The sequence below is a fragment of the Physeter macrocephalus genome, chromosome 11, assembly GCF_002837175.3.
Source record: "Physeter macrocephalus isolate SW-GA chromosome 11, ASM283717v5, whole genome shotgun sequence".
Classification (NCBI taxonomy): Eukaryota; Metazoa; Chordata; class Mammalia; order Artiodactyla; family Physeteridae; genus Physeter; species Physeter macrocephalus.
This window is the reverse complement of record NC_041224.1, coordinates 24,590,047-24,610,637: the sequence shown is the minus strand read 5'-3', so window position 1 is coordinate 24,610,637 and position 20,591 is coordinate 24,590,047. Positions and strand designations below refer to the sequence as shown.

At 38.9% G+C, this 20,591-nt stretch overlaps 1 protein-coding gene across 12 annotated transcripts in view; it reads right to left on the bottom strand.

Moving 5' to 3' along the window:
- ANKRD26 (ankyrin repeat domain containing 26) overlaps positions 1–20,591 on the bottom strand; it is a 93,413-nt gene that overhangs the window by 54,905 nt on the left and 17,917 nt on the right. For 8 of the 12 annotated variants that reach the window (XM_028494976.2, XM_028494975.2, XM_028494977.2 and 5 more), the window contains 10 exons: positions 16,623–16,656; positions 14,102–14,174; positions 12,930–12,990; positions 12,641–12,840; positions 8,968–9,094; positions 8,404–8,465; positions 5,670–5,763; positions 3,087–3,185; positions 2,440–2,468; positions 2,275–2,347 (listed from right to left, as the gene is read on the bottom strand). In XM_028494976.2, the coding sequence (XP_028350777.1) occupies positions 2,275–2,347; positions 2,440–2,468; positions 3,087–3,185; positions 5,670–5,763; positions 8,404–8,465; positions 8,968–9,094; positions 12,641–12,840; positions 12,930–12,990; positions 14,102–14,174; positions 16,623–16,656 (852 nt within the window). The remainder of the gene's footprint in view (positions 1–2,274; positions 2,348–2,439; positions 2,469–3,086; positions 3,186–5,669; positions 5,764–8,403; positions 8,466–8,967; positions 9,095–12,640; positions 12,841–12,929; positions 12,991–14,101; positions 14,175–16,622; positions 16,657–20,591) is intronic. The other 4 variants (XM_028494979.2, XM_028494980.2, XM_055087822.1 and 1 more) reach the window with 1 other exon arrangement.

Sequence of the window (20,591 nt, the reverse complement as noted above, 5' to 3'; positions counted from 1 at the left end):
TAAATAGACATTTCTCCAAAGAAGACATACAGATGGCCAAGAAGCACATGAAAAGCTGTTCAACATCACTAATTATTAGAGAAATGCAAATCAAAACTACAATGAGGGGCTTCCTTGGTGGCACAGTGGTTGAGAATCTGCCTGCCAATGCAGGGGACACGGGTTCGAGCCCTGGTCTGGGAAGATCCCACATGCCGCGGAGCAACTAGGCCCGTGAGCCACAACTACTGAGCCTGTGCATCTGGAGCCTGTGCTCTGCAACAAGAGAGGCCATGATAGTGAGAGGCCCGCGCACCGCAATGAAGAGTGGCCCCTGCTTGCTGCAACTAGAGAAAGCCCTTGCACAGAAACGAAGACCCCAAACGAAGACCCTAGTCAAAAATAAATAATTAATTAATTTAAAAAACAAACAAACAAACAAAAAACTACGATGAGGTATCACCTCACACCAGTTAGAATGGGCTTCATCAGAAAATGTACAAACAACAAATACTGGAGAGGGTGTGGAGAAAAGAGAACCCTCTTGCACTGTTGGTGGGAATGTAAACTGATATAGCCGCTATGGAGAACAATATGGAGGTTTCTTAAAAAACTAAAAATCGCATTACCATATGATCCAGCAATCCCACTACTGGGCATACACCCAGAGAAAACCACAATTCAAAAGGACACATGCACCCCAATGTTCATTGCAGCACTATTTACAATAGCCAGGTCACGGAAGCAACCTAAATGCCCATCGACAGATGAATGGATAAAGAAGATGTGGTACATATATACAATGGAATATTACTCGGCCATAAAAAGGAACGAAATTGGGCCATTTGTTGAGTCGTGGATGGATCTAGAGACTGTCATACAGAGTGAAGTAAGTCAGAAAGAGAAAAACAAATATCGTATATTAACACATATATGTGGAACCTAGAAAAATGGTACAGATGAACCGGTCTGCAGGGCAGAAACTGAGACTCAGATTTAGAGTACAAACGTATGGACACCAAGGGGGTAAAACCACGGGGGGTTGGGGATGGTGGTGGGATGAATTGGGCGATTGGGATTGACATGTATACACTGATGTGTATAAAATTGATGACTAATAAGAACCTGCTGTATAAAAAAAAAAAAAGAAAAAAACCTAAAAAAAAAAAGACAAATCAAAGAAAAAAGCAAGAAATGTAAAAGTGAAACTTTAAAGCCTGTTTCATCACAAGGGCCTCTTTATCATTTCACATCCATGAGCTCTGTAAATGGTTTAAAACAGTAGTTCTCAAGTGTCACCTGAGCATCCCTGGAGTCCCAAGATCCAACCATTCAAGGGGTCCAAGAGGCCAAAACTATTTTCACAATAACAGTAAACGTTATTTCCATTCTCATTCTGTTTTAAGTGTACAGTGGAGTTTTCCAGAGACAAGATATGTGATAACATCATAGTTCTAATGGCTAATAGAATGTATGATTGTGTGTGCTTGTATTTTAATTTTTTCAGTTTTATTTTCCAATACAGTAAACATCAGTAGATACAACCTACTTAAACAAAAGTTCCTTGGAATTCTCAATAATTTTTAAAAGTATAAAAGGATCCTATATCTGGATCATAAAAAAATAAATAAAATAAATAATAAATAAAAAATAAAATAATAAATAATAAATAAATAAAAGGATCTTAAAGCCAAAAACTTTCAGAATTACTGTTTTAAAAGATTGTGTCTATCAAATTGTCATTAAGGTATGATGACTTTCCCCCACTTTTAATAATCAAAGACCACACACACACACACACACACACACACTCACACACACAGAGTCTGCTAATCAAAACATCTGGTTGGCTTAAGCTCATCCGTGTAACACCACTAAAATGACATAATTAAAGTTGAAATACAATTGACATGTTAGCAAGTGAAGTTTTACTCTAGGTAAAGGTCAGAATTCAAATAAGCATTTTATAAAACTGGAAAAATCTTAGAATCTAATAATTAACCTCTGAGAATCCCTAAGAAGTACAGAGATTCCAAACTGAGAATTTTACGGTATTGAAACATACATAGAAACATCTGAGTTAAAGCTTACATTTTAAAAATATCTTTTTCTTATGCTTGTAATTATCTTTTTTTCAAAACATGGATACCAACAATAACATGTGCCTTATTTATGTCAAATCCTTCAATTAAATTTGCAAAAACAAAAAAAAAAGAATTAGGAATATGAAGACTGTGAGCATTTCAAATATTTTAGTGTACCTCTTTCCAGAGTTAAATTTGCTGCAAAATTTACCTGATCTGGATGTTTGTAAATCCTTCATTCCTACTGTTTTATTAGGAACAGAATCTTTCACTCCAACTGCAGACTGAATGGGTTTTGAAACAAGTTGATTAATACATAATGTACATCTGATACAATCTGTAGTTAATAATTCAAGATAAAAATATAAGTTTTTACCTTCAAGTGAGGATATTTTTCAGGAGAGTCTAAAAGGCAAAAGGGACATAGAATCAATTACACGTAACTATGAAAGCCAACTATATATTCATGCAGTTAGTACTGAGCAGAATCCTCATGCTTGGCCTTGGCAGTGAATACTTCAGCTTTTGGTGTTTTGTTTCTTGGGGGAAGTTAGGACAGCAACAAGACAGACATATGAATCCACTATAGATACTGAAGAAAAAGTAGGAGTACAGGTTTAACAAAACATGCAGTTAAGATTTCAAAAGTAAGATTATGTTTCAAAAGCCTTTATAAAATAGAAAAATGCACATGTACCAATGTGAACATGCTGACTGATGAGGAGAAAAGTGATCTTTAATCAGAGGAACAAATCATGACCCCGAGAAGGTAAATGTGAAAGCTGATGGTAAAATGTAACAGCATATCTTGAATGCAATACAGAAGCATCATTTACACCATTATACTACAAGTATTTATCATGTTCTTCAATTTGTCCTGTAATTTAGGAAGTGCACAGCTGGGATGACAGTTCAGTTGAATGCATGATTCATTTCTCATCAGAGAAAGTGTTATGAACTGATCAGCTTGGATATACACTTGTAGAATAATAGTTCATAAAAATATTCATTTTTTTTCCATACCCATGTGGGCTACTGGTATGCCTACATTTCTTGAATCCTCTAGTTTAGTCATCTTAAAGTCTCTTGATCCACTCATGCAAGAAGGTATATAAGACACATCTAAGAAATAATGTATTATAAGTTTTCAATATCAAACTACGATTATCAAAAAGGAAAAAATAAATTTTACTGCCACAGAATTATTAGATATTAAAAATCTTTCATATTTCAAAATCAGTGTAGTATTTACTGAAAATAACAATTTTAGCATTTAGGGAATGAACCCTATTAATTTCTTTTGTTTCCAAAATTAGTTTGGTTTAGTATATCATGCTAATGTTTAAAAGGATTTTTGTGAAACAATTATCATCAGAAAATTAGCTATGGGCCTCCCTGGTGGCACAGTGGTTGAGAGTCCGCCTGCCGATGCAGGGGACACGGGTTCGTGCCCCGGTCCGGGAAGATCCCACATGCCGCGGAGTGGCTGGGCCCGTGAGCCATGGCCGCTGAGCCTGTGCGTCCGGAGCCTGTACTCTGCCACGGGAGAGGCCACAGCAGTGAGAGGCCCGTGTACCGCAAAAAAAAAAAAAAATTAGCTATCTTAGGGACTCCCCTGGCGATCTAGTGGTTAAGACCCCATGCTTCTACTGCAGGGGGCAGGGTTCAATCCCTGGTCGGGAAAATTAAGATCCCACATGCCAAGCCGAGCAGCCAAAACAAAAACAAAAACAAAAACCTATCTTAAAAAAAAAACAAAACAGCCAATGCTTCCATATTCAGATTAATCTCATTTGAATAACACATACCAACACAACATATATCTTTGATGCCTGATAGTTACAAGGAGGAGCTGGGGTTTACCTCAATTCTAGCACCCACTCCTACTTCCAGTATTCTCTGGAGCAGCAATGACCTAACCTTGTTTCGGTGTAAATACACTGAAGTCATCTAACAAGAGTTCTCTCAAGTTTCCTCATCACCTCCACAATCACCTCCCTAACACCTTCTTTCCTCCCTCCTTCCTTTCACTATATTCTTTCCTCTTCAAAGGTAGTCTCTGGATCTGTGGTCTTAATTCTTCCTCTCTTACATTTTTTTTATGGATCATCCGCACCACTTCTTTTTTCCTCTTTGCTTAGCAGTGGTACCTTACATCTATAAGTTCTACTTAAACGCTTTGCTTCCCTCTGGCTATAAACACGCTAGGAAAGAAAAATAAAATCATGCTTTTCCTTGATCCTGTTCTGTCTTGAACTATCCAGTGGCTCCTCTTCCAGATTTCTCTAAATTCAAGCCTACACCCTTGCTACTCTGAGAGCTTGTCAGAAATGCACAATCCCAGACCTGCTGCTCAGCATGTGCACTTTTCACAAGGTCCCCAGGGGACTAATTAAAATTTGAGAAACTGATCTATAAGTCTGCTTCTACATTCCCACAGTAAGAGTGGGAAAGCTTTGCTGTTCGTCTCTGACAAGTTTCCGTGCTGGAAGCTCACTTCAAATTTGTCTCACGTTTCAAATACTCTTCTCTTCCTTTTTCTTTTTTTCTTTCTTTCTTTCTTTTTTTTTTTTTTGCGGTACGCGGGCCTCTCACTTTTGTGGCCTCTCCCATTGCGGAGCACAGGCTCCGGACGCGCAGGCTCTGCGGCCATGGCTCACGGGCCCAGCCGCTCCGCGGCATGTGGGATCCTCCCGGACCGGGGCACGAACCCGCGTCCCCTGCATCGGCAGGCGGACTCTCAACCACTGCGCCACCGGGGAAGCCCCTTCCTTTTTCTAAAGACCTATTTTACTTTGCCACCCTCCTCCACAGACCCCTGCTTCCTTTTCCTTCATTTACTCCCTGTAACCTCTGCCTCTCTCATTCTTTATTCCTTCTTTCCTCTTCCTCATTTCCTGACTTTCTTTAGGTTGTAGAGAACCTTGAAACGGAACTAATAATTTAGCTCCTTAAAGGGGACTCTCAATTTAATGTGGCTGACACCAGATAAGATACACAGCTTCCCTCCTTTTCTCATCTTTTTCCTCATTTGACAGGTGATTTTGTTTTTTTTTTTTTTTTTTACATCAACAGTGTTATATTTTTTAATAGTTTTCAGAATATAAGCTGCATAGCTTTTTAGAATAAAAAATGATATAACTTCAGGTACATGCTTTAGGACACTTGGTTAAACAACAAGCAAACTGTGTCTTTCAGGACCACCTCAAAAGGGTGGCACACTTCACTGTGTAACTTGATAACAGACATGGAGATAGATGATTATATCATGGCATGTTGTCAACAAAAGAACATCTGGACAGTCAGAACTTAAATAGAACACAGCACACAGTTAAGTATTCATGCACTGCTTTTTGGCCAAATAAAAACTGCCTAAAAACTGTCGATAGATATTTGACTAGAAAAAAAGATGTAGCCGCTTAGTTCTTCTGATACAGCACTTCTTTTCCAGAATGAGACAGGCTCAGTTCAACTTGAAATCAGTGTGAGGAATGATTCTTCCTCTTAACCAACAGGTGATTTTCTTTGGCTATTAGAATATATCAGAATTCCCATTTTAAATCAACATGCTGTCAAATGACTTTTTCATAAAAATACAGTTCTTACCTTCTACTTGTACATTTAACATATTTTTTCCTCTTTGACCTGCAGCTCCAGATAAATGATCTACATACTTCCGTGGAAGACTCTCAGAGATACTCTGTTAAAATTGATATTAATAATGAGTTGCATAAAGATTTTCTAATACCTGAAAATACCCTACTTTTTAAAAATTTCCTACTTTACAAGCAATTAGATTTAAAAATAAGAGAAGCATGGATTGAAAACCCAAACATTTAAATAGAAAACTTCATATATACTCTCTATAGATCAAGTCTATCTTTTATCCTCATTTGGCTACTGACTCTGTAAACTGAGCATGGAAAGCCAGAGGAATTATTTTCACAGACAAAATACTGACTTACAGGCACATTTCAGCAAAGAATTAACTTCAAAACACCTAACTCTACTTTGCATTCCCTGTCGAAAGAAGAGAGTATTTTTTTAAAATATGTATTTAAATAAATTCTTTAATAAGTACACTTGCTATAAATTTAAAATATTTCTAAAGACAGAAACTTTTTAGTATTAAAATAATATACTTGGCATGAAAAGAAACCATGAAGTATGTCATGTTGAGCATAAACAGAACACTGTAGAAGCTGCTTCATTTAGGTAAACAAGGGCTTACAATTTGATAAAATTTTTATTGATAGGAAAAAATAGTTGAATAAAATAGCGAAGTAGTAAGAAAAACTTTTAGGTTTAAATAATAGCAAAAAATTTAAATATAGTTATGCAACTCTTCAAAAAAGTATAGCAAGCTTTAATAAGGGAAGAATAAAAACATTTATTTATTAATCATCTAAATGTGCCAAGCTTTTATTATGCACATTTTATTTTTTACATACAACAACAATGATAAACATGATTGTAAGGACAGTTACCCCACTTCCTGGTCATTCCAAGATGCGAGAGTGAAATGACGCACAGATGGGATCTGCTGTTCTCTCTGTCCAGAATGTCCCTCCCCTGGACCCTCACATGACTGGCTCCTTCCCATCCTCCCCTTGGTAGCTTTTCTCACATGCAGATCTTTTCTGACTACCTAAATTCCACTCCCTCTCCCATCCCCATCCTAACTACAAACTCTCTCAATGTTGTCTAACGTAACATTCTCCACTTTCTTTACATGAAGGACTTAACAGTGACTTATAAAGGATTCCTGTTTGGTTTTATGTTCCCACCACTACAGCCTAACCCCTCAATTGGTACAGTCAGTGTCGAACTGCCCAGCACATAGTTGGTATGCAATAACAGGAATTTATTTAAGATCAAAACATTTAAAATGTCGAAAGCACCTCAAGTACCAAAGCACTTGATACCTATAGGAGATCTCCAATAAGAGTCTACAGAAACTTAACATACCCCAAACTAGAAATCCACATGCCCGTTCTAATTTTCCTATTTTTAACACTACTGTCATTTTATTGTCCTTCAGGTTTTAAAAAAGTGCCCCAGCATTTAGTGAATCACTAATTGCCACCGTGATCATTTTTGTCTTACATTTCTATAGCACCCTTTACAGTTTACAATGTGTGTTCACAGCTGTTACCACATCTGTTCCCTACACATACCTGAGAAGTGGGTACCAGTACCATTTTTACGAAGGAGGTCACTGACACTCAACCAGGGTAGACAAGTTTTTCCAAGATCCCACAGCTAGTGACAGAACCAGGATGCTACCATGTCTTTTGACTTTAAACACAGTGCTGTATCACTGCAGCAGCTGCCTATAGCTAACAGATCAGGCCCTTATTATCTCTTTCCATAGCTGTCACCTTACAACAGGTCATCATTACTTTATATTTACGTTACTTCAAGTACGGCTGCCATAAAGGTACTCAATGCACACTAGTTTAACTAACCAAAATGGTGTGTACTTATTAAAACATCGCTAAACCAAACTGTTGTTATTATAACGCCACATACTTATTATTCCCCATTCTTTTGCTTCTCTTGAAATGTTCCTTGCAGATCTATTTGACAATCCAAATGTAATAATACTTTCAAGTCTCAGGCACTATCTTTTTCAGGTCTAAGTGGTAAAAAACATTTCAACCTGTTCTCTCTGAACCTCACTAGGAGTCTGAACCTCACTAGGAGTTTTACACATCCATATGTACCAAAGAAACATACATTTGCTTGGGAGACTGGGACTGACAGATACACCCTACTATCTATAAAACAGATCAATAATAAGGACCTCTGTATAGCACAGGGAACTCTACTGAACACTCTGTAACGGCCTATATGGGGAAGGGATCTAAAAAAGAGTGGATATATGTATATGCATAACTGATTCACTTTGCTGTATATCTGAAACTAACACAACATTGTAAATCAACTATACTCCAACAAAAATTTTTTTAAAAAAGAAAAGAAAAAAGAAACATACATTTGGCCATAGGCTGACCTGGAATAATGCTTCAGTTTTTAGATAAATTTAACTTCAGAACCCAAACTGATTCCTTATGACTTCTAAGCCTTGGTTTTTGCTCTATACTACACTGGTTTCATCAGGTGAATCTTGCAATTTAACAAAAGTGCACTATGTGGTAGTTCTTATATTTAGCACACAATTATTTAATTAATTACAGGTTAAAAATATAAGGAAAAAATTTTGATGGGCAAATGCAAAGGTGAGAAAGTAAAGTCAAAGCATCCCCCCTTTTATGTTTTAACATCACTCAGTGCTTATATTTTAAAATAAAAAAAAAATAATAATAGAAGACAGTACCTCAGAATCCCAAGGTGATTCTATATCTTCCTCTTCTCCTAATCCTAATGCTGACATCATATCTGTAAAATGCAGCCACAGATACATTAATGAGAACATTTACTACTATGAATTTAAAATACATATATAAGTCTATCTCCATCCACAAATATTTAAATAAAGTAGCAGAAAAGAATTTCAGAGGGTTGAGGCATTTTCAGGAAGAAAAAGTTGGTAGTAGTTGGGATACTTCTGAAGAAACAGAGCAAAAGAAACATACTGAAAAAGAAATGGATAGTATATTTGGATCTACACACTGCAGATGTTTTCTTCGGTACGCGGGCCTCTCACTGCTGTGGCCTCTCCCGTTGCGGAGCACAGGCTCCGGACGCGCAGGCTCAGCGGCCATGGTTCACGGGCCCAGCCGCTCGGCGGCATGTGGGATCTTCCCGTACCGGGGCACGAACCCGCGTCCCCTGCATCGGCAGGCGGACTCTCAACCACTGCGCCACCAGGGAAGCCCCTAGATGTTTTTATACTAGCCTTTAAGCGCAGAAAAAAATTCATAAATATTCACTAACTTACCACTCCTATTATTTTTGTGTGCTCCATCAAAAGGAGTCAAATTGTTATGATCTGTTTGCTCTTGTGGAGCACTTTCAATATCAGTATCATTTTCTTTTTCTCCAATTTCTGGATTTGTTGCTCCTTCCTATAAAAACAAAACAAAATAAAACAAACACCTAATTCCAGAAAACATCATATTCATTCATTTGGTCATTCAATCAATCAGTAAGACAACAAACATTTACTGGATCTATCAAATCATAGGTACTATCCTGGGAGAAGCTGGAAACATAAATAGAAGACCGATTCTGCTCTGTATTCTAGGAGAAGTAGAGCTACATGAAAACAAATAAGAACAGAAAAGTATCATTCAAAAGCTCTACAACTGATGTGAACAGAGTACAGGAAGGGCACAAAGGAAAGAGGAGTCAGCTGTATCTGGGTACCTCAGGAAATGCTGCAAAGACAGGTCTGTGTCTTAAAAGACAGACACAGTGTAGAGCGGGGATGTGAAGGGGATTCTAGAAAGGGCAGCCTGAGCAAAAGGACGAGGCGTGAAACAACATAACAAGTCACGTGGAAAACTAGAACACAGTTACTGGGAATGGTATGGAGAGACAAAACTGGAGGATCAGAACCAAACCAAAAAAAGCAAGTGTCCTCCTAGAACATGAACTTTCTCCTTCATGTGATGGGGATCCACTATATAAGTAGAGGCGTTACAGCTTCACAAATATATTTTAGAAAGGTCACTCTGGCAGCAACGTAAAGATGAACATCAGGGGAGCAAAACTAGAAAACAGCATTTCAAAATTATAAGTGAGAAAGTAATAGGAAATGAAAAATGGTAAGCAGGTAGAAAATACTGAACTTGATGAGCAACAGGAATGTGGTGATATCAGGGAGGGATGGAGTCCAGGATTTTCCCTGCTTCGGTATTTCAGTGATGTTATCTACTAGGATGGGGAAGACAGATGACAGAGTAGCTTACAAAGAGTCAGGAAAGAGGAAAGCATCAGGGACAATGTCTTCAGTTTGGGGCATAACAAATTTGAGGCACCCAGGGGACTTAGAAGAAAGATTTGGATAAATGCATTTGGATTAGTAATAGATAAATTCAGGAAAAGCATATGATGTTAAGATAAATATCTGTAAAATATACTAACCTGGTATAATAAAATGATGCAAACCTATGCAGAATTCTGAACTTTGGAAAATATAAACAAGACTGGGGAAGAAAACTATGAGATTCAATTTTTCGATTATATATTGCAACATTTGTTTAAGGATATAAAGTATACTCTTTCATGAATATGTGCAAATATTCATTTCTGGGATATTATAGCAATAAGCATTTTTAAGTTTAATGAAAAGATTTAATTGTAAAACACCAACTCAAGAGACTACAAGAAGACTCCTTTTCAAAAATTAATCTTAAAAGACAAGTTTTAAATTGTAGAAGACAATGTTTATGTGATTATGGAATTATAAGGCATTTTTAAGTACTACTATGATGTACAAAAGAAATATAAAACCCTATTTTAAAATTCACATGGTTTTCTTATTCACCTGTGAACAGCACGCTAATAACTCTTCCTATCTACACCTTATAGAATGGCAGTTAAAGATTGGGGAAATGATTTAGTATTAAAAAAAATTAGTAAAACTATGATTATCCAAGTTGGAGATTTAAAAGTTCTCAGATACATCTATGATTAACAAACAGGACCCAATATTCACATGAGGGAAGAACAAAGGGACTAAAAATATCAAATAACCAGGATTCCTGAGTTTTAGATATGAAAGAATTTACATGTTAGTTTAACTTGTATAACAAAATATTTACATGCTAGTTTAACTATAAATACTGAAGTTAATAAAGTTTCTCAAGAATAACATGAGGGCTTCCCTGGTGGTGCAGTGATTGAGAGCCCGCCTGCAGATGCAGGGGACACGGGTTCGTGCCCCGATCCGGGAAGATCCCACGTGCCGCGGAGCGGCTGGGCCCGTGAGCCATGGCCGCTGAGCCTGCGCTTCCGGAGCCTGTGCTCCGCAACGGGAGAGGCCACAACAGTGAGAGGCCCGCGTACCAAAAAAAAAAAAAAAAAGAATAACATGAAATGTACCTATTGCTGGAGATATTTTAAAAAGTAAAAAATTGGGCTTCCCTGGTGGCGCAGTGGTTGAGAGTCCGCCTGCCGATGCAGGGGACGCGGGTTCGTGCCCCGGTCCGGGAGGATCCCACGTGCCGCGGAGCGGCTGGGCCCGTGAGCCATGGCCGCTGAGCCTCCGCGTCCGGAGCCTGTGCTCCGCGGCGGGAGAGGCCACGGCGGTGAGAGGCCCGCGTACGGCAAAAAAAAAAAAAAAAAATCTTCCAGAGATAATTTTGTACACTCTGCTGGTAATTTTTCCTTCCTTACTATTTTATAATAACAAGTAGTTTATATTAGAAAAAAATCATAAATTGTGATTTCATTCATTTGATGTGTGTATATGTGCCCATTATGTGCAGATATTACTAGGAAAAGATAAATCAGAATCTCTCCAGAAAAAAAGATTTCTATATTTTTTTCTTTAAGATTGTTGAAGTTTAAAATTTTCTCATTTAATGACTTGAAATTAAGAACCTCATTTACATAATTAGAAATTATAATCTGAGTGAAAGACTGATAAAATATTTATTTCCTCTCTGTTTATTCTCAAAAAGATCTAAAACACCTACCAAGATGATACTGAACAGTAAGATGAATTAGTTAAATAAGTTAAGTATATACCAAACAGTAAGTAAGAAACCACAAGAAACAGAAGGGCCAAAAATTCTTAATTCATAATAAATCTGATAAGGCCTAAAACAGAGCTCATCTTGCATTATCTATGAACAAAGGTTTTGCTAGATTAAATATAAGACATAACCTTATTAATTTAAAAGTGAGAATTTTTTAAAAAGGAAAAAACTTCAAATTAAAACTAACTTCCACATGGAACTATATTCAATATCTTGTAATAAACTATAATGGAAAAGAATTGAAAAAAAGAATATAGATATATACATATATATGTATAACCAAGTCATTTTGCTGTACACCTGAAACTAACACAATATTGTAAATCAATTACACTCCAATTAAAAAACAACAACAACCAAAAAAAGGTAAGGATCAAATTCTCTTTCAGTTCTTCATAAAAATCAACTATATGTCATTCAAAAGAGTATGAGCATTATTTTCCATGACCTGACTTTCTCTTGTTAATTTGAATTTGAAATAATTTCTATCATATTTTATAATATAGAGTTTCTGCTCTCACTTAACCCCACTATTTCTGTTGTTTTTGTATAATAATCTCTCTCATCTTGACCCTCATTCAATCTTTAAATTCATCTTGTCCTTCTTAACTGAATTCTTCCTCCCCTTCATTCCCCTCCCCATCTTCATATTCATCTAGCTGTTCCTTCTAGTTGCTTTTTAATTCTTTCCTTTCATAATGGCATACTTCAGAATGGTTTACTGCCACCAACATTCATAAATCTCAATTCTGCACATATATTGCTCTTGTTATTACACTGTTTTCTATCGTGATCTTGAGGAATTCCATTTCTGTAAGGGATCCTTTTCATCACTGTAAGAATCAGGGGGCTGGTATGTGAAAAAGCACAGAAAAAAAAAGTTAAAAACAAAACAGAACAACTTACCTTTGTAAGACCAAGGCCTGCTAAAGACTTGAGAGGTTTTGGGAGAGGTTCAGGTGATGGGAAAGCAGGATGAGAGACGCCCTGGAGTCTGATTGATGGTTTGGGAAAGGTTTCGACCACATCTTCATTTTCATTATCAGAACTATTGTCCTCAAAGAAGGTTCTCTTCTCTGGTCTCACGATGCCACACTTTGCTTCTACTATAGTGAAAACAAGGCGGAGTACATGAGAACATCCGTAATTTCAAATCAGTGAATAACACAAGAAGGACAGTCTTCAAACAACTTACTGTTTTTCTTGGATTGCCGAGAAGCACTCATTAGCTTTGTTAAGCTTGGTTTCAGGACATTCTAGAGAAGAAAACAAGAGCTTTAAGAATAAGAAGTATTGGGCTTCCCTGGTGGCGCAGTGGTTGCGCGTCCGCCTGCCGATGCAGGGGAACCGGGTTCGCGCCCCGGTCTGGGAGGATCCCACATGCCGCGGAGCGGCTGGGCCCGTGAGCCATGGCCGCTGGGCCTGCGCGTCCGGAGCCTGTGCTCCGCAACGGGAGAGGCCACAGCAGAGGGAGGCCCGCATACCACAAAAAAAAAAAAAAAAAAAAAGAATAAGAAGTATTGGGAATTCCCTGGCGATCCAGTGGTTAAAACTCCATGCTTCCACTGCAGTGGGCATGGGTTCAACCCCTGGTTGGGGAAACTAAGATCCTGCACTGCTTGCGGGATCTTAATTCCCCGACCAGGGATTGAACCTGGGTCCTTGGCAGTGAGAGCATGGAGTCCTAACCACTGGACAACCAGGGAATTCCCTGAATATACGCTTAATGGAATGCTTCAGAAAACACAGCGAAATCCCTTCATAACATGGATTTTGAGAAACAGAATTTTAATTTCTAAATTTCCATAATTTCGACTGCTATTTTAGGCTTAATGCAGAACCAAAGACAGAAACAGAGGGAAGAAAAGCTTTCTCCTAACAACTTTATGATACCAAAATAAAAATTGTCCAAGAAAAAAGAACTAGATATATGCTATATAGTTTTGGAACTGAAAGGCCCCAGGAAAATTCTATGATTATTACAGTAAGTAACTGTATCCACTAAAGATTTCATTTAAGCATGAGTATTATATAAATCACATCAGTATGATTGAAAAGTCACAGTAAGAATCCTTATCCTTGACCAAATTTCTTATTTCCTCCCTTGTGGGAAAGTGCTTCCCAATACACTTTTCCTGTCACTATCTACTTCCCAGCCCATTTTCTCTTCAGCCCCGACCTTAAGTATTTAGCAAAGTAAAAAAAAAAATTCAACTAGTCATATTTTTATAAAATGGTTTGCTCTGACCAACTTTCTATTACAAACATAAAACAGTGAGAGGTAGACCACTGCTAAACTTTAAAAATTAATACTACACAAAACTAAATGCAAAGCAGGAAAACTAATTTCAGAGGAGAGAACTTTACCTTGGTATCAAAATCTAAGTCTTCATCGTCTGATGTAGGCCATGAATCATCAACACCAGGTTTGTTGGAAAGCCTTCAGAGCAAAAATATATAACAAAAATGAGTGACTTCATTTCTTTAACCAAAAACAAACAAAAAAAATCAAGTGAAAGGTTGGTTATCTATATATTAAATGATGTTTCTTGACATCATTAAAATGTGGCCTCTATTTTAGAAAAGCTTTTAGTTACTTATTTCTGCTTCCATCTCTCCCTACCTATGAAATATCTAGCTAAGACCCATTCTTAGTTCCCATAACAAAGGGTGACAGCCAATATACTGGCAGAGCCTGAGAATAATTTGTTGTCACCAAAAGTCCTAAAACCTGAACTGAAAACCCAATTAATGGGTAACATAACTTTTGTTTACCAGAACTGGAACAAACCTGATGACCTAAAACAAAGTAGAAGGATATGTTGTTCCTTCTCCATTGTCCGTGCCTGGTTCAAAGACTAATCTGTGTCTGTCAAAAATGGCAGTCTGGGTTCTCCAGCAGGGAAACCACTTATTAAAGAAGGCCCCCGGGGCTATCCCAATGGCGCAGTGGTTACGAATCCACCTGCCAATGCAGGGGACATGGGTTTGATCCCTGGTCCGGGAAGATCCCACATGCTGCGGAGCAGCTAAGCCCGTGTGCCACGACGACTGAGCCTTCACTCTAGCGCCCGTGAGCCACAACTACTGAGCCCACATGCCACAACTACTGAAGCCCGCACGCCTAGAGCCCGTGCTCCGCAACAAGAGAAGCCACCACAATGAGAAGCCCGCGCACCACAACGAAGAGTAGCCCCCACTCGCCACGACTAGAGAAAGCCCACGCACAGCAATGAAGACCCAACGCAGCCAAAAATTAAATAAATAAATAAATACATTTATTTTTTTTTAAAAAAAGAAGGCCCCATTCCTTCCCTTTACTCAAACATGACAGGAAGTCCCCTGAAATGTTTGAAAGTTAAATGTACAAAAGTCAAAGAACAAATTTATATGTTTAATTTATGTTAAACTATTCCCAGAGAGATTAAAACATTAAAAATTATAGAGTCTACTTAGTTTTCCTATACAGGTCCTGCCTTATTCAGGTCCACATAAACAGCTAGCTCTTAAAAACCCTCATAGGCACTCAGATTCCCAAGCAGAGACAGTGCTGTAGAAACAGAGTCCTGGCAGCTGTGCCTCTCTTTCCCTATGTACTGCCTAAATATCTTCCTTCCTATAGGCTCCCCTCCCAAATCACCCCTGTGCCTCACCCCTGAGGCCTGCTCAATGGCAGCCTCCAACCTTTAAGATTTCAGCCTGTGAAGGCAATGGTTCCTGAATCAAGGATGGGCTCGGGTCTTCCCTGGTGGCACAGTAGTTAAGAATCCGCCTGCCAATGCAGGGGACACGGGTTCGAGCCCTGGTCTGGGAAGATCCCACATGCCCCGGAGCAACTAAGCCTGTGCGCCACACTATTGAGCCTGCGCTCTAGAGCCCATGAGCCACAACTACTGAGCCCACATGCCACAACTACTGAAGCCCGAGCACTCCGCAGCAAGAGAAGCCACTGCAGTGAGAAGCCCGTGCTCCACAACGAAGAGTAGCCCCTGTTCGCCGCAACTAGAGAAAGCCCGCACGCAGCAACGAAGACCCAATGCAGCCAAAAATAAACAAATAAACAAATTTATTTATTTTTTAAAAAAAGAGAAAAGAATAAAGACTCTAGGAATAAAGAAAAAACTTCAGAGAACCAGGCAAGGGTACTACGCTGAAGGGAAAACCAAAACCAGACTGGGAGGGCAGTAAGTAGAGAAATCAACTAGACAGATGCTCTATGTAGATGTTGAATTTAATTAACATAACATGGAGTATAGGTAGATTCTCTTCTCTTATAGAAAACTAATTCACCTTAAGGAGAGTAGACATCATTATATCTAAGAAGACCTGCCTAATGAGGTCTTGCTTGTATAAAACCCTACGGTTCTGAGGCCTCAGCTACCTGAGATCTGCCATAACACCTTAACGGTAAATACAAGGTACTAGTTACCACTGCAATTGTCAAATATATCAGGACAAAGGCTTGGACTAACCAGGCTTCTTAGGAAAACTCTAAATCAGAGTTAATACATAACTAAATTTGACTTTCTGAGTTGATCTGATTTGGGACTGTATCTTGACCCCAGTGCTACACGGGTACTTATCAATCTCTGCTGAGGGATGTGAGAGTGGATCTGGGGATGACCGTCACATCACAGGTCAGCAACTTGTTGACTATGGAATCAAGGGTCAATTAACCAAGCCCTCCAAACCACAGCTGCCTAATTAATTAAAGTAAGCTATATAGCACAGCTACTTTGCAAAGCGGTTGTGATGACTCTATGATGTAACAAATTTAAGCACATAATACAGTGTCTAACCCAGAGTAGAACACTCAACAAAGGTTAGTTCCTTTTCTCCATGTTCCCGTAGTTAAACATACAAGTTTTAAAAATCCATAAAATCCTACCTGCTTAAAGACTCTTCTTCAGAACTCTCATCCACTATTAAAGGAAAAAGTAAAACACATTTTAAATCAACAATAGAAAAATACGGAATATTAAAAGTGTAAGACTGGTGCTTTGTTAAAAAGTATTCCTCTGTGGGCTTCCCTGGTGGCGCAGTGGTTGAGAATCCGCCTGCCAATGCAGGGGACACGGGTTTGAGCCCTGGTCCGGGAAGATCCCACATGCCGTGGAGCAACTAAGCTCGTGCACCACACTACTGAGCCTGCGCTCTAGAGCCCGCGAGCCACAACTACTGAGCCCGTGTGCTGCAACTACTGAAGCCTGCACACCTAGAGCCTGTGCTCCGCAACAGAAGCCACTGCAATGAGAAGCCCGTGCAACGCAACAAAGGGTAGCCCCCACTCCCGCAACTAGAGAAAGCCCGCGTGCAGCAACGAAGACTCGACACAGCCAAAAATAAAATTGATTAATTAATTAATTATTTTTTTAAAAATATTCCTTTGGAACCACACCTGGAGAGTATACTAGAGTGAATGCTGATTATACCACTGCTAGGCAACTATGCATGAGAGCCATTTCCCCTCCTTTACATTTATCAAATGCAAAAAAAAAAAAAACTACTTACAAAATTTGATACCTAGAAGTGAAGTGCTGTTTACAATGACCATAATCCTAACCAAACTGTGAGACTGACAGAAAATATCATTAGTAGAATCAGTACCATAAACTGACAATAGCAAACTTAAATAGCATGATATTTCTGGACTTCCATCACTCAGAGCAGTGCGTAGAGAATACACGTATTTTGCCATCACGTAACACAACTTCTCTAGCTCTTCAGTTCAGGGTGAAAACGCCCTGTCACAAGGAAGCCTGGTCTACAGGCACTGTACTTTAGAGCATGGCAACACACAGGAAACAAACTCTTTCTGGCCCTATTTCCCATTGCAAGATAAGCATGAAAGACTTTGTAATTCCAGTTTTATAAAGGATAATCTCCTGAAAGGGAGGCGGGGGAGGGCAAATGGGGTCAACTGGATGGTGAGGATGGAGAAGTTGAATTTTTTTAAAGTTTTAAATATATATACATTTTAAAAGTATAATCTCTTGAGACTGTCTCCTTGCATTGCTCGAGAGTCTATCTGGACCCACCACATAGAGCAACGTGGTCCAAACAGTTAGTGCTGTGTAGTAGTGAGGGATGTCATTTTTCTCAGCCCTTCCCATTATGTGGCAAATGATTATAGAAATCATGCTTTTTCAGCTTGTAAGGCATATGTCATCGTATCTTAAGCTGATGAGCAAAAAAAGGGAGGGAGGGAAGGAGGGAGGGAGAGACTCTGGTACTGCTGGACAACATTTCACATGTGTTGTCATAATCTGATGCTGAGGGAATGAAGCACATGCAGTAAGTCCATGGGGAGAAGACACCTGCAAGCTTGCGCCTGGTTTCCTGCAGACTTCGCACCGTGCGCCTCTTCCCTTTGCTGATTTTGCTTGGTATTCTTTCACTGTAATAAATCACAAGCATGAGTACAACCACATGCTGAGTCCTGGGAGTTCTATGGAAGAGCCGAACCTGGTGTGGTTTGGGGAAACCTCTCAAACAGTTGCACTGTCTACATGAAGTCTGTATTATTTGGGTGGATGTGTTACATGTGATTACAGTCAGGTTATTTCACAGAATAACCTTCCTCAAATCTGTTTTTCTTGGTATTTGCCTTGGAGATTCCTGTATATCTATATCCATTTGAATAAAGGCATAAAAGGGATGGATGAAACAGTGATGTCAGAAACTAATTGAAACAAGCAACAATCCTATTTCAACCAGAAGAAAACCAAAGAATTCTGATGATTGATAATATGTTCTAAAGTATGAAAGTTCCTATAAAGCAAATGAAAAGATCAGTTAATTTTCTTCAACTAAGCAGGGTTTAATTCCTCACAGTTAACTCCCAGGTTTTTTGTTTTGTTTTTGTTTTTGTTTTTGTGGCCACACCGAGCGGCATGCAGGATCTTAGTTCCCCAGGAATCAAACCCATGCCCCCGCAGTGGAAGCAAGGAGTCTTAACCACTGGACCACCAGGGAAGTCCCACTCCCAGGTTTTGACAACTCTGGGAAAACGCGGGCAAGCGTATTCACCAGGCCAGACTGTTTTCGCTGACCCTGCGTGGGCAGCTGCCGCTGTCATGAAAAACTTAGGTAGGACCTTGGTAGATGTGATGATTTTTCCATATTTGGACATCAGAAGTACCACTCATGTAAAAAGTAGATGTTATGACTCTTAAATTGTCCTTATGAAAAGGTTACCACCAAAGAACTTTTAAGAGTTAAATCCAACTTTCTTTTCAGTAATTTTACTTGATATAATTGATACTCCCTCCTTGAAATTTTCTGTTTGAAAAATTTTTGCAACATCACCACCATTCTCTCCTGCTTTTCTTTTTTCCTGTTTTCCCTTTTTAATTTTTATTTTGAATGAGAGTTTTATTTAGCACACTCAGATGAACAAATACAGGAACTGATCTACCACGCGCCACAACTAGAGAGAAGCCCGCACGCTGCAACAAGGGGCCTGCACGCCACAACGAAGACCTGACGCAGCCAAAATAAATAAATAAATAAATAAATATTAAAAGAAAAATAAAAAAAAGAAACTGATCTATGTGGAATATTGCTACTTCCCTCCATTTCAAGACCCTCAGTCCTCAGTTAAGGGCTCTGTAATTCCATTGACATCTTTTCGTCATTGGCTGGTACTCAAATTCCTTGAGGAGGATTCCTGCAGTACGTGACTCAGATTGTCCGCAGGAGACCTTCCCTTTGTCCCGCGGTGGAGCTCAGTGCCTGCCCTACTTTTCTCCAGCCCCTCCTCAAGTGTTCTTTACCAACCACCCCCACAGCACCCTTTCTGCACCAGCAAAACTGAACTGCTCAGAAATCCTGCCAAGTTCCCTCGTACATCTTCGCCTGTGCACTGCTGTTCTTTCTGCAAAACATGTGATCTTGATAGATGCTCCTCCTACCAAACACTGTCCTTCTGCCTCTTTACCTAGAAAACTTCTCCTCACTCTGCATACTTACCTTAAAGTCCACTCACTTTTTAAAAACTCTAATTCCTCACCATGGACTTAAAATTTTATCTGGCACATATGAAACACCAATTAAAAAAAATACATAAAGACAATTTATAAACTCCTAGTGGGCTCTGGGACATAGTAAGCACAGAATAACGTATACTAAATAATAGAAATGATCATTGTAATAACAAGCTCCTGGAGGGCAAGGACTGTGTTTTTTAAACGTTTGCATCCTGTGACATCAGAATAGTGCCTAGTACCTAAAAGATACTTGATAGTTATTTGTTAAGTGGACAAATTAACAAATAAATAAGAATGTTTTCTTTGAAAATTCCATTTAAAAAAATACAGAAATTAACCAGGGACAACTCTATTATGAGCACCTTGAAGACCAAAGCTCTATTTCACCTCTGTATCTCCTCTAACGTGTAAAACCAACCTACAGAAGTTCTTTGATGGACAGAGGGCTACTATGTTAGAGGTGTCCTCATACAGACTGTACAACATGCTAGGTGCCACATCTAGGGAACACAATAGTGTTTTTCTTAATGTGAATTATTTTTGTGCTTTTATTAGAATTTGCTGAGTCTCCAGTTGGGCTATTTGACTATTATGATAATCCTTTAACTAATGGCAACAGAGCATCTCGTTCTAACAAAATTATAGTGTCATGACAATTATCCAACACACAGAAGAAAACATCTGGTTCTAATGAAGTCAGCCTATCTCACTCTGTTTGGACTTGTGAGGAATGAAGTTGGTAATAGAAAGACCCCGCTGGTACAATAATATGGAAAATAACCAGTGCTTCTCTACCAGGCATTGCTTTTCTGACTTCTGTACTATCGGTAGGTATCTTTCAAAAATAATCTCCTCTTGGTACGCTGCAC